This window comes from Rutilus rutilus (genome assembly GCF_951802725.1).
Source record: "Rutilus rutilus genome assembly, chromosome: 2".
Lineage (NCBI taxonomy): Eukaryota > Metazoa > Chordata > Actinopteri > Cypriniformes > Leuciscidae > Rutilus > Rutilus rutilus.
The window spans coordinates 41,848,882-41,874,462 of record NC_140210.1 but is presented as its reverse complement, the minus strand read 5'-3'; the positions used below and the strand labels follow the sequence as shown (position 1 = coordinate 41,874,462).

General features: G+C 37.2%; 3 protein-coding genes across 10 annotated transcripts; 2 read left to right on the top strand and 1 right to left on the bottom strand.

Moving 5' to 3' along the window:
• Positions 1 to 280: 280 nt before the first annotated feature.
• Positions 281 to 23,544, bottom strand: aplf (aprataxin and PNKP like factor). 8 transcript variants are annotated; one of them, XM_084396827.1, is made up of 12 exons: positions 18,979 to 19,310; positions 18,736 to 18,828; positions 18,483 to 18,576; positions 15,880 to 15,951; positions 14,004 to 14,164; positions 12,367 to 12,529; positions 11,497 to 11,602; positions 9,981 to 10,165; positions 9,089 to 9,351; positions 8,157 to 8,300; positions 6,881 to 6,927; positions 281 to 1,325 (listed from the first exon to the last, which is right to left on the bottom strand). In XM_084396827.1, the coding sequence occupies exons 3-12, from the start codon at positions 18,552 to 18,554 to the stop codon at positions 1,144 to 1,146; spliced, it is 1,395 nt and encodes a 464-aa protein (XP_084252953.1). In that variant the 5' UTR covers positions 18,555 to 18,576; positions 18,736 to 18,828; positions 18,979 to 19,310; the 3' UTR covers positions 281 to 1,143. The 8 variants fall into 8 exon arrangements, with proteins under 8 accessions (XP_084252953.1, XP_084252954.1, XP_084252951.1 ...); XM_084396828.1 differs by having other exon boundaries at positions 19,105 to 19,243; XM_084396825.1 differs by lacking the exons at positions 18,483 to 18,576; positions 18,979 to 19,310 and adding an exon at positions 23,418 to 23,544.
• fbxo48 (F-box protein 48) lies at positions 19,311 to 20,870 on the top strand. Its single transcript, XM_084396919.1, has 3 exons — positions 19,311 to 19,403; positions 19,696 to 20,000; positions 20,081 to 20,870. The coding sequence occupies exons 2-3, from the start codon at positions 19,698 to 19,700 to the stop codon at positions 20,240 to 20,242; spliced, it is 465 nt and encodes a 154-aa protein (XP_084253045.1). The 5' UTR covers positions 19,311 to 19,403; positions 19,696 to 19,697; the 3' UTR covers positions 20,243 to 20,870.
• cnrip1a (cannabinoid receptor interacting protein 1a) lies at positions 21,011 to 24,628 on the top strand. The gene is made up of 3 exons (XM_084396893.1): positions 21,011 to 21,664; positions 22,038 to 22,182; positions 23,442 to 24,628. The coding sequence occupies exons 1-3, from the start codon at positions 21,360 to 21,362 to the stop codon at positions 23,604 to 23,606; spliced, it is 615 nt and encodes a 204-aa protein (XP_084253019.1). The 5' UTR covers positions 21,011 to 21,359; the 3' UTR covers positions 23,607 to 24,628.
• Positions 24,629 to 25,581: the final 953 nt, after the last annotated feature.

The following is a 25,581-nucleotide window of genomic DNA, read 5'->3' as shown; positions in this document are numbered from 1 at the left end:
TGAAATGGAACCCTGAGTGAGCGATTTGGAACACTGTTATGTAATATTCCAAATCGCTCACTTACGGTTCCATTTCAGTTAGGATGCCAAACTTAAAGCAGCAATGACCTTTGCTGTTGCTCTATAAAGGTCACTGGCAGAAAAAGAAATTTTTTTATATATAATATATATATATATATATATATATATATATATACACACACACATACACACACACACACACACACACACGACCAATGTATTTTTGTAACTGTGGCAATTAAAAAGCATTTTAGAAATTGTGTTACTGAACTAACTGTTGCTACTGGTTCATCGCTTTATTTTTCCTATTACTCTAAACCTCGGTTCAAAGAAGACCCAGCAATAGAAATAAACAGCCGGTCAGTGAAAATAAAAGCCCACACAACTATAATTAACTGAACTCATACAATGAACAAAAAAAAAAACTTACAAAGTAGCAGCATCTATACAAACACTCACAGACAGGATAAGACAGGCTGGGATAAGAGAAAGTAAAAAAAAAAAGAAACAAAAAGAAAAGAGCTGGCTATTAAAACAAACAAACAAACATTAGATTGCAAAGAAAATTAGATTCAGTGATAGTTCACCCAAAAATCATTTACAAGGAAACCAGAGATGGTGATCACGTAATGCCAAGCTCATTACAGCTCATAATTTAACAAGGAACAGCCCATCATTTAAAATTATTCCTTAAAATGTGAAAGCAAAAGGGTAATAAAGGTAATATGAAACTGAATAAAATGCCTCAATGGACAGGGATTCTGTCAAACCCAGCAGCAAAAAACACTCACAGGACGGGATAAGATAAAGGCAAAAAAAAAAAACACGGCAGATTGTGAAGAAAGTAAGATTCAGTTAGAATTAAAGAAATATTTAACCCAAAACCAAAAATTGTGTCATCATTTACAATGAAAGTAGATGATCATTAAATGCCAATCTCCCAAAAAAACAAAAAACAAAATTCTTTTCTGGGGAATCCATTCTTTAAAATGTGAAGGTAATCTAAACCTGAATAAAATGCCTCCATGGACAGGGATTCTGTCAAACCCAGTGTCAGATGTTCCTCAGTCTTTGTGAGATTAGTGTAAAGAAGTGGTTTTCATGTTATCTACCCCAAACGAGTCACTTCTTCCTCCTGAGGAAGGCTTTTGCCTCTTTCTGCAGCTGTTTAAAGTCCTCTGCTTTTCCACTGTCGTCCGATTCGGGCACATAGTCTGAGTCTTCATCCACCACTTCCCCCTCACTCTCGTCATTAATAAAACTGTTTTCGTAGTGGTCTTCATCCTCTTCAGCATCGGTCTTAGCTGGGGAAACAGAACAACATGAAATGTGGTTTGAATTAAACATCTTGGAGCCGTTTACACCTGCATTTCGCCCTGACCCATGTGAGCACCAAAGACGCTGTAAACAGGGCTTGAGAAGAAACATCTTGCACAGTCATGCGGTTGTAAGCGTCATTTTGTTAGGATTTTCTGATAAGGAAAATGTTCTGAAAACAGCTGCAAGCGTCTGTGGTTCTCGGCCTGGTTTTTGTGAAACCACTACACCGTTTTCTGGAGAAAAATATGCTGTGACTTCATGAAGCATCAGTGACTGCTAATAATGAAACATCACAGTGTAGATGTTTCTCTTGATATTTATGATGTTGTCCATATGTGCATTCTGTTCCTCCTCAGGGTCCACACAGCATGTTCTCAATTAGTTTAAGAGCAGTTTAATTATATTTAATGTCCTCACCAAACATTACGCTCAATCAGTCCCGTGGAAAAGTATTCAGATTTAGGCTTCAGTGGGACGCAAGGAGTTGGAACAATAAACATATAAATGAATCTTCATCTCAGAATGTCAAAGCGATCGCATCTCAGAGAAGAGAAACTGTTTATCACATTTTCATTGAGGGCTTTATACCAGGGTGTCTACAGATATGAACAAGTTAAATTTAAGACTTTTTAAGACCTTTTTAATGCCACTTTGAATGAAATTTAATACCAAACCTGTGATGGAAATACAAATTATATTACATAAGTATATATTATGGGTGTAACGGTTCACAAAATTCACGGTTCAGTTCGATACGATACACTTGTGTCATGGTTCGGTTCGGTACGTTTTTGATACAGCATAAAGAAATAAATGCCAGAGAAATGTCCTTGATTTAAATGTTTTATTCTTTTTTATATTAAAACTAACATCATAAAGTATGATTTTTTTTTTTTTTTACTTTGAGCAATTCTAGAGCTATAATTGACTATTCTTAGGAGCATATAAAACAAAGCAGCTCCTTGGAAAAAATGAAATGTCATATTGTAATAGTTATAAACAAAGGTTTATTTTAGTTCAGATTAACATTTGAGGGCAGCAATTGTATTCATAATGTCAAAATAAAACCGACGTGTTACTTGAAGGCATTATAGCCTACTATTCCTGCCAAACGTAGGCTACATGGTTGCAGTTAGTGTTACTACAGTAAATCCATGGTGAATGTTGCTGATCTGTGGACACCGATAGTTCATTCATGGCACAATGTTTCTTCCAGGTTTCCACGTCAGCGCTGTTTGATCCGTTAATAACGGAGAAATATGAATGCTTCGTTCTCACTAGATCTCGCAGCAATGTTATTACTTCTGTCAGTTCTGTGGCGAATACAAATGCTTTCTTTACTGCATCTCTTATTAGCGCTGTGTAGTAACAGTGTCGCATGATCACGATCGGCTCGCGCTGCACTGGTCCAAACTGATAAACGGTCCTTCAACCACACAATAACGAGCAGTTTCGTTCCGCTTGCATTTTACGTTTGCCATTTGATGTTGGGCAATGTTGTGGTCGCGCCGGCGTCTTACATTATGAGCGCGCTTTCCACGCGCAACGCGCCTACATTTGAAACACCAGAAAAAGCCTACATTATCATTATCAATATCTGTTTATGTAATAAAATCTGAATCATTCTCGCGATTCGATGCTTCACTGGTTATTTGACGGACATTAGGTGCGTCAGACTGGATAAATTTTAGCGGTAACGTGACCAGAAATATTTAAGACCTATCGAATCTGAATTTAAGACATTTTAATACTTTTTAAGGCCTTTTATTAGGAAAACTTTATTTAAGACATTTTAAGACTTTTTAAGGACCCGCGGCCACCCTGTATACAAACAGAGATGAGAGAGCTAAACCAGAGTGATGACCGATACGGCCACCTTGCTATTTTTAACTAAATTACAAATACAAATACAGACGATGATGAAGACAGAGAGCCTTCAACATGACTCACTTCAGGCTGATCCACTTATATAACAGGGATTTTACTTGGACAAAAATGCATTGACTTTACACTATTTCAATTAATTATTTAACTGGCATGATTAAATCCTTTATACGACGGAAAGATGTCTGCATTTATTTGATCAAATATACAGTAAAAACAGTAATATTGTATTATATTAATTCAATTTACAATAAGTTTTCTAGTTGAATATATTGTAAAAATGTAATTTATTCCTGTGATCAAAGCTGTATTTTCAGCATCATTACTCCAGTCTTCAGTGTCACATGATCCTTCAGAAATCACTCTAATATGGTCGCTGTCGTGTGGAAACCTCGTATCTCCAAAAAACGCTACTTTTTAGGAAATAGGGGGAAAAAACACTATTTTTGAAATAATTAAACCTCATGTTGATATATCAACATTGATATTGTGGCTTTATATACGTTCAGACACTTGCATCTGTCATTACATTACAAACATTTGAGTAAAATCAAGCTTAAATTGAGTTACATGGTTTTTGACCAGCGAATTTCTGAAAATTTCAGTGCATCGCATTACATTTTCATCAACTTTCAGGTTATAAAGTATAATATATACAGTGCAATGCATAAGTCAATACACCCATGCTAAAGTTGACTAAAAAGAGGAATAAAAAATCATATTTTGGAAATTGAACTTAATGCCTTCATTTAAAAAATTAGGAAAAATCCAACCTTTAAGGACACCAATTTTCTTTGTGAATGAATAATGTATCGTAAATAAATAAATGTTCTTCTTTAAAATACATGGTGCATAAGTGAGTACACCCCTATGTTAAATTCCCATAGAGGCAGGCAGATTTTTATTTTTAAGTATTTTTTTTTTTTACATTTTAGGATACTATGCATCCTGATAAAGTTCCCTTGGCCTTTGGAATTAAAATAGCCCCATATCATCACAAAGCCTTCACTATACCTAGAGATTGGCATGATTTTATTTCAGTTAGCCTAATAGCTAGTTTGATTTGCATTGAGAGATGATCTTATGGAAAGTACCCCATGCCAATCTCTAGGTATGGTGAAGGCTATGTGATGATGTGGGGCTATTTTAATTCCAAAGGCCAAGGGAACTTTATCAGGATGCATAGTATCCTAATTTAAAAAAATATATATATACTTAAAAATAAAAATCTGCCTGCCTCTATGGGAATTTAACATAGGGGTGTACTCACTTATGCACCATGTATTTTAAGGAAGAACATTTATTTATTTACGATACATTATTCATTCACAAAGAAAATTGGTGTCCTTAAAGGTTGGATTTTTCCTAATTTTTTAAATTAAGGCATTAAGTTCAATTTCCAAAATATGATTTTTTATTCCTCTTTTTAGTCAACTTTAGCATGGGTGTATTCACTTATGCATTGCACTGTATATATATATATATATATATATATATATATATATATATATATATATATATATATATATATATATATATATTCTTGTATACATTACAGGGAACTACACTAACCTTTTCCACTGGTGGCACTTGCGCTACTAACTTTTTCAGTTACTGGCGCAAAACATGATTTGGTCGCACAAATTATTTATAGTAAGCCGCTCTGGATAATAATGAACAATAATGAAACTATTGCATACAGATGTGCTTTTTATTTTACTTGCCATCTTTTAAACCACATGCCTTCTTGTTTTCTTTAACATTGGTTGGGATAGATTTACTGCAACAAAAAAAAAAATACAGTACACAACTGTCTCTACACTTCGCGTGCTTCATACTGTCATTGTGAAGCTTCAATGATTCGTGTTTGAATTGTTTTGATGCAGTTACAAATTTGGACAGTCCTGCAATTGAAGGCCCACAGAATTTACAGTAGGCTACACACAGTGCATTGCTCCATCTTGGTACCTTAACCACTGGTATTCTTCGAGCCACTGGTGTCGAAATTCATATGTCCGGATACTAGGGGTGTAACGGTTCACAAAATTCATGGTTCGGTTCAATACGATACACTTGTGTCACGGTTCGGTACGTTTTCGATACAGCAAAAAGAAAGAAATGCCAGAGAAATTTCCTTGATTTAATTTTTTTAATTATTTTTTTTATTTTATTTTATTAAAACTAACATCATAAAGTATATACATAATTTTTTTACTTTGAGCAATTCTGGAGCTATAATTGACTTTTCTTAGGAGCATATAAAACAAAACAGCTCCTTGACATGAAATGTAATATTGTAGTAGGCTAGTTATAAACAAAGGTTTATTTTAGTTCAGATTAACATTTGAGGGCAGCAATTGTATTCATAATGTCAAAATAAAACCTACGTAATGTTACTTGAAGGCATTATGCCTACTATTCCTGCCAAACTTCCATGGATGCAGTTAATGTTACTACAGTAAATCCATGGTGAATGTTGCAGATCGGACACTGGATCATTCATGGCACAATGTTTCTTCCTGGTTTCCACATCAGCGCTGTTTGATCCGTTAATAACGGAGAAATGTGAATGTTTCTCACTAGATCTCGCAGCGATGTTATTAATTCTGTGGCGAATTCAAATGCTTTCTTTACTCGATCTCTTATTAGCGCTGTGTAGTAACAGTGTCGCATGATCACGATCGGCTCGCGCTGCTTTGGTCCAAAGTGATAAACGGTCCTTCAACCACACTATAACGAGCAGTTTCGTTCCACTTGCATTACGTTTGCCATTTGATGTTGGGCAATATTGTGGTCGCGCCGGCGTCTCTTATATTTAGGCTATTATGAGCGCGCTCGCCACGCGCAACGCGCCTACATTTGAAATAACGAAATTTTTGTCGGCAGGAAAAATGGTCCAACGAACCGTTCGGTTTAAAAATTCGTACCGAAAACCAAACCCAACTTGATGTGTTGAATGCTCAGAGTAGCCTACGTTATAAAACGTATTCTTAAAATACACATTTCGGTTTTAATAAATGCTCATAGTAAATCATAGCATATAATCAGTGATACATTTGCGACCCATTAAAAATTAGGGTCGCAATGGCATTTCAAAAGGTCGCATATGCGACCATTTTGGTCGCAGTGTAGTTCCCTGCATTATTTTATAATTTAATGTTTTAATGTAGTTTTGAATTTTCTCTGCCTGTCCTTAGATCCAGAATGTTCTAAATTTGAATATCAACCAAGCGCTTGGTCATTTGAGATATGACTAGAGATTTATGTGACTAAATCAAATGGCTCGCATAGCCTAGCTTTTTGTAGTTTCCACCGCACAATTTATTCCTAAATCCTAATGGAAACATAAATGCAGGAAAACCATTTTGGCACCAATAACAGAATTCTGGGGAGTGACTCACTAAATCCGTTTCTCTAAATTGCCAACCAGGACCCAAAGAGAAAGTAAATACGACATTATATTCAGTTTGAAGTTAAGGAGGACAGATAGAAATCTCTTATTCTCAATTAGTGGAGTCTTCTAAGGTAAGAAGGTAAGGTAATCACTTATTATTGTTATACTTAAGAGCTAGAGATTTGAACAAACCCTTCATCTTACTCCAAGTATGTAATTGTGGCAGAGAGTTCACTTTAATTCACATTTAAAAATACTCACGTGGTGATTTAGTGTGTTTGTACTCTTTCTTGTGAAGTGGATTCTTCCTGAAACATTGAGACAAGCACACAGAACACACTTTAAACAAATGCTAGAATTACACTTAATGCTTTGCTTTATTAATCTAACAGATGAGGCAAGACACTACAGGCAAATCCATTGCTTTTTCATGCACTAGTCAATATTGATATTTTGGGCTATTTTGCTTCCATAACATGTCTTCTTTCAGACTAGCGGAAAGAAGATTTCAATGTAGATTTCAATTACAATGCAAAGATTTTTCTCCTGCACTGAGCCACAAATCTCCACTTCAGTAGTACTTGCGTACACTGAACTTTTTTCTACATTTATTGCTATAACAGCTGCACAATTCTTGATAAACTGAAGAGTGAAGATAAAAGATCCTGATTCTAACCAGACAACTAAACAAAATAAGTAATTTACTCACTCAAAAAGACTTCACTTGTTTCATTAGCGGATGAATTAGCGGTTTTAAAACGAATCTCGAGTGAATGATTCAATGACTCATATACTTCACTTGTTTCATTGCTGGATGAATAAAGTATTAAGTGCGCTCTTTCAATTAATCGTTAAAAGATCGATTCATCTATTAATTCTTATCTACATTCTGGAGGTTTTTACGGGGGGGTTTCCTGAAGACATATTTTATGATTTAGAGTGATAAAAAGAGAGATCCAAAACTATAATATGTCAACAAAATGAAACAAGAATTTTAAGCCTGGCTTTATCCAGTTTGGACTTCTGGCTTGAAGATATATGCAAATTAGTGCAGAACATTTCAGAAAACAACTGTCTTAACGTTATTGTGATTAATAAACTGTTCACCCTATTCACCTTTAGTGCCTTGCCTTAATTTTTTGTTCCTACGCTCCACTTTTAATGTTCCCTATAAAGACGTGTAAAAGTGGACCGTCTTAAAAGGATAGTTCATTCTTTAAAATATCATCTTTTGTGTTAAAGGATGAAAGAAACTCATAGAGGTTTAGAACAACTTGAGGGTGAGTAAATTATGACGATGAAGGGTGAACTATCCCTTTAAGTTAATGTCTCAGATTTTATATGAAATTAGTAGTATTTCAGAACAAGTAATTTTTTTTGTATCTTACTTTCAACAAATGTTTTGAGTTCTGAAAGTAACAGTTTTAATAGTATCCGAACTCTCATCTCAAAAGACCCAAAAACTTTAATAAACTTCTAATTAAAAATAAATGTTTAAATGAAGTATGGTGGTGTTTTGAATCTCATTTGTTGTCACCTGTAGCAGTGGGTTCCATACGGACACTCCGGCCTGTCATCATCATCATCAGCGTCCTCTTCTTCTTCCTCCTCTTCCTCCTCCCCCTCCTCATAGTCACTGTCTCCGGGGTGACTGCACTCCTGAAAGTGGAGGGGATTTTTCCTGGAGAGAGGAAAAACACAATTGCTGAGTGAACTGCAATGCATGCTGGAACACAATAGGTCAAATGAATTCAATCACGAGCATTCATGCAACTTAATTACACTGACAGCTAATCAAGTTGAAAAAATGAAACGTTTCTGTTCTTCATTTCCGAATGTCGTTATCATTCTGTGAACCTTCATAACAGGAATATTTCTATTAAACTGTCAACAGAAAGAAACTCTCATAGAGTAATTGATCAATCACAACTGCTGTCAGTTAGAGATGCTGCTTTTACTTATTTATGACTGTTTCTAAAGAAAAGTTTGGAGGGGAATGAACCAAAAAAAAAAAGCTGCGTTTTCAAAAGATGAAATGGTTCACAAGGTAATGTCACGCTTCACCTCTGCGTTTGAGGACAGCACCCTCCGGCTAAAATACAGATTTTGTGTTTTTATCTCTCAGCTTTTTGGTATTTGGAATAAACATCAGAGAACCAGACAGGAAAACATGTGCATGTGTCTTTGAAATACCACGCAAACCATTTCAGTCGCAGATTCACGCATATTAAACATCTCAGAGGAGCTTTTGCTTGTGACTGTTTCAGTCTTAATCCTCTTGTAGCATCTTGAGATGATATTAACTAGATGAAACTAATTAACATGTGCAGTGTTGATTTTCAAGGAATATTTCGAGTTATATATTTATGGCATTATAGACATAGAATCTCTGAATGCTGTCTTGAAACCGCAGCATTGTTTGAAGGTAGAGTTTAAAAAGCAGAAGTTCACTGAAGGTTACTGAAGTACCTGTAGCAGGAGCTGCCGTAAGCACACCGCATCCGCCGCTGTTTTTTCACCTTACTGGTGCTTGTTTTGCTCTCGGCCTCCGTGATCTTTGACCTCTGCGAGGGTCCCTGGCTGGCCTGAGAATCACTGGGATCTTCAGCTTGAGCTCCTCGTCGGACCTCATCTCCTTTCGTCTCTCCATCGTCACGCTCCGTCAAACCGGTGCTGTTCTCTCCGTCTGGGACTGTTCTGACTCTACTGCTCCCGGGAGCTGCCGCATCATCCTGTCAGGACATCCGTGCACACAGTAAATACTTCCATTTCAATGCAACACAATTCAGGTATTAGCTATATGGGACAATTCATGTATACATCTCTACCAGGTTTTACTACGGTTTTATTTAATATGAATTAATATTATTATTGTATCCAAAAATGTAGTGTTTGGCATGTGCATACCTTTTACGGTTTATATATTTTATACAATACATTTAATATAGTAACAGCAAATGATAATCTCACATAAATAAGCAGTGAAATGTGATACTATAATTTAATAAATAGTAAATCACAAATTTAAAATTTGTAGTCTATAAGACAATTCACATTATTATTATTATTATTATTATTATTAATAACAATTATAATATTTTAATACATATTTTATTATTATTTATTATTGTTGTTGTTGTTATTTTTAATAAACAGTATGCTACCATCAAAAAAAAAGAAAGTTGCAGTATGCATGTCATTCCAAACTATAATTATTGATGTTGTTGTTGTTATTATTATTAATGAAAAATGTAAAACTTGCTGTCTACAGGCCATTTCAAATGATTAAGAATCACAATTCTCCTTTTTATACTAACATATTATTTAATAATATATTAATATATACAAAAATGTCTCTCACCAGAGATACCAGAGGCACCGCCTCATCTTCAGAGTCACTCTTCAGTCTCTTTGTTTTTCTTTTGGGCATCTCTTCCTCCGGCTCCTCTTCCTCAGATGACAGCTGTGCGGCTCGAGCTCGGTTGGGTCCAGTCGCCCGCTTCGGTGCAGCTACTCGTTTGGGTTTGGTAGGAGTCCCTCTCACTGCTGAGCTCCAAAAGAACGTGAAAAAAAGAAGATTAATTGACGGATAATGTCAACTAGGGCTGCACAATATATCGAAAAATTATCGTTATCGCGATAATAGTATATGCGATATCCGTATCGCAGAGAGGTGCGATAAACTGCATTTATTTTATGTGCCAAGCATTTGTGTGATGCATGTTGCATGCCTAAGTTGTTTATCCAAATTCAACCAATCAAATGTGGCCTTACTATCTTTATACCCGCCTCCCCAGTAGGTGCTATTATGCTATTGGCTAGATCGGGCCCAAAGGGGAACCTTGTGGCTCAGAGCAGAGAGTGGAAAATAAAAACTAATGGCGGGAGTAGAGACAAGCGAGGAAAATGACAACAGCGTAGAACCGGTGCCTAAAGAGAACTGTACGTCTGAAATATGGCAATATTTTGGCTTCAATAGAGAAGACGTGTCATAAATGCAGGTACTGTGTAAGGGGCCGTTCACATATCGCGTCTAAAAACGCATGAAACGCTCTTCTTTTCCACAAGCCATTGCGTCTGTCGTTGTTATGCAACCATGACCTGCGTGCGGAATTCTGAAAAGTTGAGATGTTCTCATCTTGTCACGGCATAGAAAAATGTGCTTCCATTTTGCGCGCAAAAAATGCGATATGTGAACATAATCTCTGACCCTCTCAGTGCCACAGGTCACATCTGGAGCCCTCTGGGGCCTTTTTCGCTCTTTTGTGGTCCTACAGATCGTACAATGTGTAATCACAGCATCAGATGTCTTCCTCATCCTCAGGGCTTCTCAGATGTATTCTGCAGCTCTCCAGAAATGGGGATGGATTGCAAAAGAGCAAGTACAGACTTCATAAGCACCTCATTAGCACCACACCCGTCACATTCATCTCTCCATCTGGATCTTGTGGCACTGCAAAACTTTTTCTGGAGAGCTGCAGAATACATCTGAGAAGCCCTGAGGATGAGGAAGACATGTGGCCCGAATCTGGACCCAGTCCGACTGAGACATGCAGAATTCGTATTTAAAAAGTCTTACTCTCGTGCCCAGATGCGTTCTCAGGTACCAAAATTTGGCACGATTGATTTAATGTGATTTAATGGCACCGACGTGATTCGGTCGGTGCCATTAAATGTACAGAGTTCGGTACCCAACCCTGAAAACGACTAACTCTCTCCTCCTTTTCCAATTTATCCCTCAAAAAAATGTCTGAGTACAATCACTGTGATGACCGGACACTTGACAGATGTGGGGTTTGTTTCTGTATGGGTGTGAATAAACAGACCCCTCACTCTGTTGCCATGGGGACAGTGTTCCATCGCCATAGTGACGGTACCTTTGGAGGTTGATGGGCTTGTGGATGCTGACGTCATCATCCAGGCTGGCAAGATACGCTTCTTCTGTGGCCGATCAGACTCATCCTGTTGGCTCTTTGTAGGCACCTTGAAAACACAAAATAGATTAGAATTAGATGATAAAATTATTGGACTATAGTTAAATTGGTATAGAAGAGCATATGAAAATATAATACAGAATAGAAGAGTATAGATAAGAAAAGTAGAATTTATAGAAGAAGAGTACCAAAGAGTAGGGTATAGAATTATATGTATCGACAAAGATAGAGAAATTATAGAACTGAAGTATAGAACTAGAGTACAGTATGCAATTATGCATGTGTCAATATGTTTAAAATCACCAAAACCCACATATATAATCTGTATAAAGCTATGGTAGTTTGGAGTTTAATAGATTAAACTTAATAAAAGATTAATACTTTTATTCAGCAAGTCAAAAGTGACAGTAAAGACATTTATAATGTTACAAAAATGTCTGTCAAATAAATGCTGTTCTTTTAACCGTTCTATTCATTAAAACAGTCCTGGTTTCCACACAAATATGAAGCAGCACAACTTTTTTCATAATTGAAGAAATATTTCTTGAGCATCAAATCATCATATTGGAATGATTTCTGAAGGATCATGTGACACTGAAGACTGGAGTAATGATGCTGAAAATTCTAAAAGTTATTTTAAATTGCAACAATATTTCACAATATAACTGTTTGTACTGTATTTTAGATCAAATAAATTCAGCTTTGTTGAGCAGAAGAGACTTCTTTCAAAAAGTATAAAAAAAAAAATCGTACACACCTCAAACCTTTGAATGGTAGTTTATATGTAGAATGCAAACACACACACACACACACCTCGGGTAAAGAGCAAAGAGTGTGTGATGAAGCGCCTTTATCTCCTGTGAGTGTGCAGCTTGGGCTCGTGGGCGCACAGCCGTTGGATTCGAGTGTGGCAGCGTCTATAGAGAGCTCTGCTGGTCCAGTCAAACACTTCTCCTCCTCAAACGCCTGACTGTTTCTGTGAAGAGAGCAAATCTTCTCTTATAATCCTCTATTATGCCCAAAGTCTTGATTTAGTTTTTGGGCTCTACTAGAATGGTTTTCATGCTTGAATGAATGTTCAAGAAACACTTAATTTTTCACGTTTGCCATTGTTGCAGCACCTCTCTTCTCAGTCTGTCAGTAACGCTCTGTTTAGTTCCTGTCTCCATGAAGCTCCTCCTTCTGAAAAGCACACTGTGCTCTGATTGGTCGGCTGGACCAGTGTGTTGTGATTGGTCAACCACTTCGAGCGTGTTTGAGAAATGTCACACCCCTTACCATACCTGCGAGTTTCAACACACCACTAACTAACTCAACCAAGTCCCTTTATTTGCATATGCCTTGTGCGGGAATTATTTAAATGAGGAACATTGTGACATTTTCAATCCCGGAAGAAAACTCAAGACTCAAGTCTACAATGGAGGCGTTTCAGGGAGTTCAGAAACAGTGTGCACTGATATAATAAATCCTGTCGGAGTGACTTTATGCTTTGTAACTTTGCAGACCTTTTTAATGCTCAAACAGCAACATTGTAATGCACACTATAGAAAATTAAAAAATTGCATTATAGGTCCTCTTTTAGCCTCATATTGTGATAAAATCACTTTGATAATATTCAACAATGTATAGCACAATTCAGACACAATAATTGCACCCTTTTGAGGAGACAAGGCTTAGAATCTTGCCAGTCTTTAAAACAATTCATCATTAGCAAAAACAACAATCCCCCGTTTGCGTGAGCACGCCATAAGAAAAGACAGACACCTAACGGTCTAATTTCACAGATGAAAGGCATGACTTTTAAATGCATGCAAATCAGCACATTCAGAATCAATTGGCCACAGCAGCACTTCTCATTTGTTTTCTCAGCTGATCATCTGTGTGTTATCAGAGCATCTTTTTGAAGGTGTCCAGTGAAAACCAGTGTGCCTGCGAGCTCATTATAGAGAGAGACAATAAAAGTGTCCTTTGATTTAAACGCAGCGGGTCACAGATCGATTTAAGGGTAAAGGTCAAAATGAACATGTTCAACCAGACGCTTGTCATCATGACCAGAGGAAATATGGAAAGATGAGATAAATGACTGGCACTATTTTAAGATGACAAATAATTCTCACACTACATTTATGAATGTATTTTTGAATATTCATGAGGGTGAGAATATTCATAAGGATCCTTAATGTGACAAACTGTACAATATCCAACAATGAAACAACGTAGCACACTTAATTTTATCCATCTGGAATCTGGAAGCCAGACCTGAATGTATTTAGAAGGTAAATTGAGTCAATGATATATTAACCCCTCCTTTTAAAGGGTAAAATGAATAGAGAGGTTGTTGCAAACATGTCGCACACTTTCAAATCATATCATCGCACGGCCAGCCAGATTCAGCTCTGTTGTTGTTGTTGAATAATAAATGCGCGGCTTTTAGTGACAGGCTGAATCACCTGAGGGTTTGATCTTCTTCTTTGAGGCGCACTCTGTAAACGAATTTCCCGGGCATGAGAGAGAAGATGTCTCCTTCCTTTAGGCAGTGCCACTGGTCCTTCTCCAGAGGCTGAGGGCTGGCCACAATGTTCGTCTGAATAAAGCATGGGTTCAGGTGTGTCTGCAGGACAGAAACCAGAGGAATGCCGGTCGGTCACATGCACTATACAACTCTTTTTGCACAGGTCTTTAGCATACTATTCAGAATTATTGTGTTGCGCTGATACACAGCTTTGACAGTCTCTCTCAAAATAAGTCACATAACTGAGCTGATCTCATGTTACCATTATTTATATACTATTATAATATGTATTAATATTTTGAATTAGTTTTTAGTTTTATTTTACTTTTAGTTATTTTGTTATGTGCTGGTGTCATTTTAAAAAAATGCATATTTCCATTTAGCTTTACTTTTTGTTTTAGTAATTTTAGCACTTAAATGTATTTTAAGCTTTTTATGTTTAAACATTTCATCTAATATTCATACTATATAATTTCAATTAATGAAAACAATTTTGGTGACACTTTTCAGTACATTTTCCATTTGTTAAAGTCCCGCTGTGGTGAAAATCAAGGTTTTAATATTGTTTATGTCTATGTTGTGTTTTTAATATGCTTTAAGACAAACCATGTGTAAATTCATAAGTCGACACCATTGCTGAGGTTTGAAATCGCAACGGTTTGAAATCACTGGTGTTTCTGACGTCACACACTACCTTGTAACCAATCAGGTCAACCAATAACAGGTACTTAAAGGAGTCATAACCTGCAATTTTCACTTTTCCACGAGAATCAATGTATGTTATGATCGACTAACGATTATACACTGGCCGGGAAGCCGATATTTAAAAGTGAAGCGTTTGTTTACCTCAGGGTAAATAAACCAGCGCGCGTGCACGCCCACTCAAATACGAGATTTTGATTTCAGCTCCCTCTTGACGTCATGAGGTAGTAGGATATACCATATATGGACACCGCAGCAGGAAGCCCCCCTTCCCCTCTCCCCCTCATATTCAGTTCAGTCGAGAAAGATGGAGAAACCGAGTGCACACCGGACTTGCTCTGTGGTTGATTGCCATAAAAAACATGTAAATGTGTTTTATCTCCCACAATCGGACGAAACTATCAGGGACCAGTGGATGAAATTCATTTTTAATGACGCTGTCCCAACAACACTTTCAACTGGCGTGCAGAGCCATATAGAGCGTCCACGACAGCCAAAACATCGCATTGATCTCGCGAGACAAAAATGCCTTCAGAAATAAGGGTAAAAGTAGGTCTGTGTTTATTTTTTTTCCACTTTTCTTTTTTAGAAGGGCCTGAAAGACTATAATACAGCAGTAGGTATCCAATGTAATACTAGGTTATGACTCCTTTAATACATGTTAACAAAGGAGACCCTAAAGCGTTACCAAAATTTGTATAGTTTTAGTTACAACAATAACAAAACTGAATTGAGCTTTTGCAGCCAGAAACATTTGCATACTTGGCCTATAGTGTGTTTAATGATTTAATTCAATTAGCTATTAATAATCTGAATATTCATGAGATGAATGCAGTTTTGAAAACAAGGGCTTGTTTTCAAGAGTGAAAAGATCAATCGAGGTGAAAATGACCCAAATGCAATCATTGCAGCTATGACAGCATGACTAAGAGGCAGTAATGACACGTGTAATTAAGAGAAACAGCTGCGAAAGAGAGAAAGAGCTCTTCATCACGAACTTTTGATGTCTTAACATCAAAGGCCAGTGCCGCTTTTGTTCGGCAGAAGAGTCTGAAATGACAAAACCACCATCACGACTCTCTGCCCACATCAGACAACTAACAGAAACCTACAGGCTTCAGACGCAGACGACCGTTTTGGTTCTCCAGGACGCCGTGGTTCCTGGACACCCTCTTATCATTCACCTGGTGCAGAGAAAAAAAAAAAAAAAAGTGGATCAGAAAAATAAATCTTTGCAAAACAATAGAATGATAAACTGCATCTTAAATTGGAATTTATAAAGGCATCTGGTGATCTATGGTTCAAAAGTTTGCATGGGGTCAATCAGATTTTTTTAAAAGAAATTTCTATTTTTATTCAGCAAGTGACAGTAAAGAGATTTATGATGTTACAAAAATTTCTATTTCAAAATATATGGTTCTTTTGAGGGGAAAAATAAGATTTTTTTTTTATTACAGTTTCCACAAATAGCCTAGATTAAGCAGCACAACTGTTTTCAACATTGATAATAATACGTTTCTTGAGCATCAAATCATCATATTAGAATAATTTCTGAAGGACCATGTGACACTGAAGACTGGAGTAATGATGCTTAAAATTAAGGAATAAATAATATTTTAGAATATATAATTATAATGTACTTTTCACTGTATATTTGATCAAATAAATGTAACCTTGGTGAACATAAGTGATTTCTTTCACAAACATTTAAAAAAAATCTTTCTGGCCCCAAATGTTTGAATGTTAGTGTAGTATTCTTATATGGAGAAAATTCACACATAAATGTCCAATGGCACCCAGCACTATCATAAACAGATTGTTTTCTGTAGCTCAGTATCATGACACACTTCACTGAGATCTGGGTGATTTAAAGACCACATGATTTAAAACGAACTGGCCCGTATAAGCTTTCTGTCTTGTATTGACATACTTCCTAGAGATTTAAAAAAATGTGTTTATATGCTAAAGTTGATCAACTTTTAGGTGTACACTACACTAGCTTATAGACAGATAACACACATACAATAAAAGGCAAAAATCTCCCATTTTGATTTTAATGGGTCTTCAAAAAAACGGACTTCTGAGGTTTGTTAAACACAATGAAGAACGCAGTTCATGGACCACTCCATAAGAGATTTAACCTCAAAATCACAGATTTCTAACCCTAAGATTTGATAGTTTGGACTGCCATCTTCAGGGCTTTGATTGTCATTACTCCAAAATAAACAGCCCCATCATGCATGAAACTGAAAGTAACAAATGTTAACACATAACAACAACGAAAACATTCAACAGGACAAAATATTTTAACAATTTGAATCAACAAATTATCCATGCAGCCTTCACATAAAGTCTCTTTTACTTCACTCTCAGGAATAGTACAAAGCTGTCACTGGGGCAGTACTCTAAGGCAGCGGTCCCCAACCTTTTTTGCGCCACGGACCGGTTTAATATCAGACAATATTTTCACGGACCGGCCTTTAAGGTGCGGCGGATAAATACAACAAAATATAAAAAAAATATAAAAAATAATTAAATATAATAATAAACGTGAATCCAATGTGTAGGCTTACTTGCAATTTTATTAGCAGGGTACTCGTAATATCGCGCCTAAAGACAACTGAGAAAGCCTGAACACAAACAAAAAGCCCCCCAATAGAAAAAAATCTCCATGTTGTTTACGGTGCTGATGCGATGTAAGGTGGCGCTGCCAATAAAGCACCTAAAAGCTGTCACAAAGAACCGATTTTAAGAACCAAAATTAATGATTATGAATATGTAAAATATAGCAGGAGACATTTTAATTGTTTAATAATAAACAAGTGTTTTCTGTGCAAAGATGAAGTTGACAATGCTGACTCGATCTTCGCAGTATGCCTAGTGAACGCGCCAGAGAGAAATGCACATTTCATACGAATTACATAAGCAGAGAACAGTCAGTTTTCTTTTGTTTTGAATTGTTCTGTTTAAAATTAGACATTTCAAGCTTTCTATGTCTCAGGTCTGTGAGGCAAGTAGGCTACCTTATAGGCTGGATTTCGGTTAATTTATGAGATCAGCTCCAGTTCACGCGCCCGCGCCTCCGTGTCCTGATTAAATATTTTCTATTATATTAACTTCTTATTAAATCCAGGCAATTGGGTGATGAAACATTGATTAAAATTAAGATACAATTAATACAAAACGAAATACAATTTAAAGACAGGCTTTTTGCTTTCTGTCTGAGGTCTTTGTGAAAGTTTTAAAGCAGTCTTTTTGTGCCGCTTTCAGAGCGCTCACGTCCGTAAGGGTGAACAGTCCCATCCGAACAATTATTATTATTATAATTTTTTTTATTTTTTTTGTGAAATAGGCTACATTTCTAAATTAATGCGACTTATAGTCCAGTGCGACTTAGGCTATATTATGTTTTTTCTTCTTCATGACGCATTTTTTTACTGATGCGACATATACTCCGGAGCGATTTATAGTCCGGAAAATACGTTAGGTTATATAGGCTATTCTTTCTGTGAGGCCCGGTACCAAATGTCCCACGGACCGGTACCGGTCCGCGGCCCGGGGGTTGGGGACCTCTGCTCTAAGGTACAAAAGGTACATTATTTACCCCGAAATGGTGCATAATAATTCCTTAAAGGTTCATATTAGTACTTTAAAAATACATTTTTAGTTCCTTAAGTGTACATATGATATTAGTACCCTTTTTTAGCTTTTGTACCTTAAAGTACTTCCCCATTGACAGCTTTGTGTCATTTTTTCCTGAGAGTGTTGGGTCATTCCTCCATGCCATATTGAGCTTTATAACTGCATTTCTGTAAAAGCACACAACAGACTAAAGGCACTATAGTATACTTGTTAATTTGCACAAAGGCAAGAACCATTGTGCAAAGGTTAATATAGCATACTGTCTTATATATTATCAAGACATTTGTGAAAACACACTGCACAGTAGTAATGGCTCACTCACTTACCCCCAGAAAGGGTCCTCTCCCTAAAACAGTTTCTCCATCGGGAACGTTTATAGGACTGCCACCGTCCACCTGCTCCAACTCAAAGCCTGGCATCTGTGCAGAAGAAGAGACAGAGACCAAAATATGAAATATCTTTACTTAACTATAACAAATAAAGTGCATACAAACAGATTTGTGCTCGCACGCGCTGCTGTCTTTCTCAGTACAAACTCTCCCATACTAGTTTAAGAAAGAATTACTTACTAGGAATTCGTTAGTGTTGTATGCAACCCAACTTTTCGCTACTTCATGTAAATGAACGTGCAAAAGAAACTCACTGTGTTGACTGACCGTGAAGTGCAGTAAGAAAAAATTAATAATGATGATTACTTTTCGTGCGCGAATAAGTACTTCCGGTGAACTCCACATTAGCATGCGCTGTATAAACACGCACGTCGGACTTATCCAAAGCTCTTGTCGACGAAGGTGTGCACATTTAATATGATATAAAATGTAACCTATAATTCATATTTTGCACTAATAACAAAGAATCAAAAGGACTCTACATTGGCGCTGAAGAATCGCGCATGCGCAGTGAGAACTGGGCGGGGAGGTTTGGCTTGTGACGTTTCTGTCGTAAACAAACAGAGACGTTTAAATCCTCAGCTGTCAGCGAGACGCGACTTTCGGTATGAGCCTTTACAAATAACATGTTTTTAAAAAATATCATCTTGAATATCACTTTTTCGTACCGCATACAGTTATATAGATGTGACCGTTTCGTGGTTGTTTTTAAAATCTCTTCTAGCCATTGGTTAGCTAACGTTAGCTGGATTTACGTTTTTGGTGCTGCTGTGTCCAGTAACGAACAGATACTGCAACACGGACAATCTTCGTATTGCTTAAATTACAATGCTTTATTTGTAAGTCAAAGGTTCTGTCATGTAAATAACTTGGTTTTGGAAACTGAAACTGTTTTAGAGATGCATAATGTCTGCAAAAGGAGCAAAAGCGCCATCTTCAGGCCTGAAGGAGACCCATCCATGGACCCAGGTGATCATGATCCACTTCAGCAGGACTTTGTAGAGACCCTGCCAACAGAGGTGAGTGTGAGGATCTTCAGCGAGCTGGACGTCAGGAGTTTGTGCCAGGCCTCGCTCACCTGTAAAAACTGGAATGACATCATCGAGGGCAGCGATCACCTGTGGAGGAGCCACTGTTTTACGGTGCTGGCTATTTGCCGGAGAGAGGTGAACGGGGACAGGCTTGATGGATGTTCGTGGAAGGTTTGTGTTATTAATATTCCTGCCTCATTTTGTACCTAAACCTCTGCTGTTCGTTTATCTTCTTCTTCCTGTTTTCCCAGGTTGCTCTTGTGCGTAACTACAGGAAAGGCTGCGTAAAGAGGAGGTGGCTGAAGGGCCTGTACAGTAACATCCGCTCTGCCGACGATATCCCGCCCAACAGCATGTGTCCACTGGACGTGGAGACCTGGGGGGAGATACTGGAGGCAGAACTGGAGAGATAAGAGACTTTTGGGATCATGCCAACAGACCGAAACACATCAGATATGCGTCTACAACTGAGAATTTTTGACTGAAACACTTGCTGGATGATTTTATGGGATGTTTTATTATCAGTGTTGCAACAAAAAAAAAAAAGACAGACAGACTGAGGTGGTCAGAAAACATGATAATGTGTCTTTTGTAATGGAAAATGTTATTTCTATTACTGAAATTTGCTGTATGGGAAATTAGATTTTATTGGTTTGAAATCGTTTTATAGCTGTAACAGAGAGATCTTTTCTTCGCTCTTTTTATAGATCAACAAAATTGTGCACATTTTGAGTTTTGATTTTATAATCAGTGTTGCCAAAAAGCACAAAGATTCTGCGGCGGTCAGAATACATGATAATGTGGCTTTTGTTATGGAAGATTGTAATTGTATCACTGAAATTTGCTTCAGACTGTATGGGAAATGACATTTTATAGGTTTCATGGGATGGATTTGTTTTAAAACTTTGTGTGCTTTTTTTTTTTTTTTTTTTTTTTTATCAACAAAATTGTGCACCTTTTGAAAGTGTTCAACACCAAAAGTGTTCTGCCTTAAATCATGCAACAATTATTTTATAAAAGCTAATATATTATTTAAAAGCATGCGTCCCTATGCTATACTTCTCTCCCCGTCCCCGGCCTTCCATTAAGTTGCTGCTGCTATCTGTTAACAAAAACATAATTTAGTTCATTCATTTTATGTTAATATTTCAAGCTCACCAAACACGTAATAGCAGCTTTTTGTGTGTGTGTTTAGAACATTTTATATTTAATCTTTAGGACACAAATGTTACAGCAACACGTGATTCTTCAGTTTCAGCACTTTGGACAGGGACTTCTATCGCGAAAATAACGGAGATGAGATGGACAATAACTAATGGGTTTACGATCTAAATAGAATGCTTGATAAGCTATTTACGATATCTATGACTCCTAGAATACAAATATAGAAAATATAAAAACAATTTGTAGGGTAGCGATTCCTATTTCCCTGCGTTTGTTTACCCAGCGCGCGCGAGCGAGAATAATGGGCAGCACTGGTGTATTATATGAGCCTTGTTTATGCATAAGCATAGATGTATATATGGCTGAATGGGAGTGATGGCTTGTGTAGACGTCACAGCATCTCTCAACAGCTTCCTGGGACCATCCATGATCCGCCATCCCTTTAATGACGGGGAGCCCTGGAAACACATCGACCTCCGTTATCTCGCAACTATGGCCGACGTTCCAGCGATAATAAACATCGCGATTTCATTGAAAATCCAACCTAATGACGGGCCGGTGTTTTATAAAGTGGACGGGACGAGGTTCGGCCAGAGCAGGACAATCAAAATGCTAACAGGATCGAAATACAAAATCGAGGTGATCGTGAAACCGGGTAGCGCGGAGGCCACGTAAGTCGGTGCAATGTGAATACGCGACTGAATTAATCGTGTAAAGCCTATATGAGCCACGCATCTGATATGTTGTTGCATACAAAATAGCTCTTAGGACTCGATGAGTTGTCGTAATATTGTAATGATGTCGAAATATGCACCTGCGCCGCTGTAAGAAAAGAAATAGCCGATAATATATCATATAGCCTATAAATAGACTGCTCTGTGCATTAAAGGAGATTCTTTAGAAACGCTTTATGGCTGTAAAACTGAGCCGTGTGGTTACAGTGCACGAGTCTTTAATGTTTTATTGACAGAAGGAATTTCAGATGTGTGTCATTTAAGCTAAACAGGCAGTCTCAGCCTGACATTTGTTTAAATGGGTTTTTAGCACAATGGGGATCGGTGGAAAGACCTTCCCAATGGAGGAGCAGTCCAAAGATGAGGAGCAGATCGTCTACAATGGCACCTATGATACTGAGGGTGTGCCACACACCAAGAGCGGGGACAGACAACCAGTGCAGGTCTCCATAGAGGTAACAAAACCAGCAGGGAAAAGAGTACAACAGAATTAACACTGAAATCGTGTGGAATTGGTAGGTGCTAAATTGCTCATACAGAGGATTAGGGATTTGAAGCTAAGTATTAGACTTCACACGTAACTCCTACCGCACTATTTTGGCTTGCATGATGCCTCAAATCTTTTTTTGCTCGTATATGATTTGTAGTAGAGCTGCAGAATTCTGGATAAATTGAGAATCACGATTAATTTTTTTTCAAACAGAAATCACGATTCTCCCACGATTCTGAACAGACAACTTAATCAAATAACATGTAATTTACTAGAGGTTCTGACAAAATGTTAATTGCTGCAGTCAAGAAATTCAAGAAATTTCTGTCTCATGACAGCCGAATAATAGGAATATCCTAGTTTACTCGCCATTTATGCAATCTGCTCAATTTCCCAAGTTTTGCATCTTCAGAAATCAGAACATCCAAACCGGTATCTGAGAGAGTTGCAAGGAGTCCTAGTTGAGTTTGAGTCGAAGAGGATTTGTGACCCTTTGAATTTCAATTTATATCTTACTTTATTTGCTCATATTGACCCAATTAGGTTTAGATCAACTTGGGTGACATTAATTTGAATCATTTAATTTTTTTTTTAAATCAATGACTCACTCTTAAAGGGATAGTTCACTCAAAACATTTATTCACCCTCAAGCCATCCTAGGTGTATGACCTTCTTCTTTCAGTCAAACACAATCAGAGTTAATAAAAAAGAAAATCCTGTCTCTTTCGAGCTTTATAATAGGAGTGTGATTTGTGATTTTGAAGCCTAAAAAAGCGCATCCATCATAAAAGTAATCCATATGACTCCAGTGAGTTAATAAAGGCCTTCTGAAATGAAGCGATGCGTTTTTGTAAGAAAAATATCCATAATCATTGGCTTCCGCCTTCCGGTAACAGCCGTTCGCGAGTCGGTAACCAGACAGTTGACGGTAGCCATTGACTTCCATTGTATTTTATCTTCTTCTATGAAAGTCAATAGCTACCGTCAACTGTTTGATTACCAACATTATTTAAAATTCCTTTGTTTCTGTTTATCAATTGAGCTAAATCAATTTAGGATGCTACTGTACATGTACTGTACATAGTTAACAAGTAAGAGCATTGTGTTCATTTTGCATGTATGCAAGCATGCAAATGTCCACACAAAGAGGTACAACTGATTGAGCGTATGAAGAAAACTGAACTATGAAATGTTACTAACCTTCCATCTTCCTGTCGTCGCCAGTTCAAAGATGCCGGCATGTTTGAGACAGTGTGGCAGGTGAAGTACTACAACTACTACAAGAGAGAACACTGCCAGTTCGGCAACAGCTTCAACTGCATCGAGTACGAGGCCAAGCCCAACGAGACCCGCAGCCTCATGTGGATCAACAAAGAGGTCTTCCTGTAAAACACGAGCGCAGCGGCACAGAAGCAGCAGCAAATATGCACAACATGTCCTGTAACCATCATGGGGCCGCTGTGTGTGGGACAGATGACTCCAAGCTCCTCAGTGAACATTAAAGGCGGATCCATCAGGGTATCTGTTCACCAGTCAAGCAATGCACCTGTTTGTCCTACCACTGCTCATGCATGATTTCCAGTTTCAGTTGTCAGAATTTCGCCTCATTTATGTCTCTCCCTCCTTATCATGCCTGAGCTGGTGAAATCTGAATAGGGGAATCAAGTTATAGGGGAAACTTTGTGTGAAAGTTTCCATGGGGAAGGATTTTCAGCTCTCTCTTGGTCATTTGCACATCACATATCTGCTCTATTATGGTTACAAATACACTGAGACCATCTTTCCACAAGACTCGGGTGAGACGGCTCTGAAGGCCTGTATTTAACCAAGTCATTTGCTGTTAAAGAGACAGGCAATGCTGGCTCAAAAAGGTGCTGTATGAACGTACACAGGCTATACATGATACTCTATATTAGTGTGGATAATGTAATATTATAAAAGTAAAGACCAGTCAGTTAATATTGTGGTCTTTTGGTACCAGTGTAAAACAATTATTTATTTTATGACAGGCGTGCCTGTTTATGGTGTGAATGGATGTTTCATTATTTCCCATTTTGTGTTACTGTTGTTTACTGCTTAAACTCTTATCTTTGTTGCCTATTTCTTCACAGAAGCATTAGTTCACTGGTGAGAGTTAGAAGTGAATCAGAAATGAAGGTAGTGCTTTATTTTGACTTAATTCTATTATTTTGACTTAATTCTATTCCCATTTTCACTCATTTTCAGATTGTTTGTTTGCCTATGTGAAGTTGCTGAATATCAGTCTTGATTTTGATCATTCTCGTGTGACTTTGAGCCAAACTTTTGACTTTGTTTTTGTAAGAATATAAACAATATTGTTGCTTGAAATTCTGTGCTGTTTTAATAAATATGTTACAGTTTAAGACAAAAGACCACAAGAAGAATAAGGCAAGAAAAAACTGAAAAATTGAAAATAACATGCTGGTTGTTTTTAGCTATACGCATACTGATATAATATAGTAACCTTAGCTGACAGACATAATAGATAGCCAGATTATCTTATAATGTCCATCATATGAAGCTATTTTTTAACAACGGGCAGCTGGTGCAGATTAAATACAGTATAGGGGTTGTTATTTTGAAGTTCATAGACGCACACCTGCAACACTTTAAGATGCAAATACCTGCATAGTAATGGCCACCAAATGTCCATTAAAATGTTATATTTTTAAACACAAAAGCAGGCCTCTCAATAAAAGTCCTTTATGAGTATGAGTTTCTTTCTTCTGCTGAACACAAAAGAAGATATTTTGAAGAATATGGGTAACCAAACCGTTGACGTCCATAGTATGGAAAATAAAAAACAATGGAAGTGAATGGGGATCAAAAACTGTTTGGTTACTGACGAAATATCTTCTTTTGTGTTCAGCAGAAGAAAGAAACTCATACAGGTTTGGAACAACATAAGGGTGAATAAATAATGACAGAAATTTCTCTCTTTTTTTTTTGCGTGAACTATCCCTTTAAGAATGTTAATTTTTTTTTAAATAATTTGAAATGCCTTCAGCATTCAGTATTGGTGCATGCTGAAATGCTGCAGGACCTTATTATAAAATGAAAAGTAATGTAAAATTGTTTTTGTAATGAATGTTATTGGTACTTTTGTGTGAACTGTGAACTATCCCTTTAAGTAGGGTAATAACAGCTTACAATACATTTCCATTAATCTCCTCTTCCGTAAAGTCAAAATACTATGTTTCTCTTTCTGACTTGAGATGCAAAATCATTTGATCAACGTCAATGATGCAAATGTTCATGTATATATTCAGGGAGAGAATATCAGGCATAAATACCCGGATGTGATGTGCTGTTCTAATGCACCTCCCCCCTCCGCTCCGCTCAA

Coding starts and splice junctions, on each gene's coding strand:
- aplf (XM_084396821.1), bottom strand. CDS start 19,149: ATGCTAATGTGGAGTTCACCGGAAGTACTTATTCGCGCACGAAAAGTA. Junction 15,952..18,735: donor GGAGAGGACCCTTTCTGGGG/GTAAGTGAGTGA, acceptor TCTCTGCACCAG/GTGAATGATAAGAGGGTGTC. Junction 8,301..9,088: donor TACGGCAGCTCCTGCTACAG/GTACTTCAGTAA, acceptor TCCTCTCTCCAG/GAAAAATCCCCTCCACTTTC.
- fbxo48 (XM_084396919.1), top strand. CDS start 19,698: ATGCATAATGTCTGCAAAAGGAGCAAAAGCGCCATCTTCAGGCCTGAA. Junction 20,001..20,080: donor TTGATGGATGTTCGTGGAAG/GTTTGTGTTATT, acceptor CTGTTTTCCCAG/GTTGCTCTTGTGCGTAACTA.
- cnrip1a (XM_084396893.1), top strand. CDS start 21,360: ATGGGAGTGATGGCTTGTGTAGACGTCACAGCATCTCTCAACAGCTTC. Junction 21,665..22,037: donor CCGGGTAGCGCGGAGGCCAC/GTAAGTCGGTGC, acceptor ATGGGTTTTTAG/CACAATGGGGATCGGTGGAA. Junction 22,183..23,441: donor CAGTGCAGGTCTCCATAGAG/GTAACAAAACCA, acceptor TGTCGTCGCCAG/TTCAAAGATGCCGGCATGTT.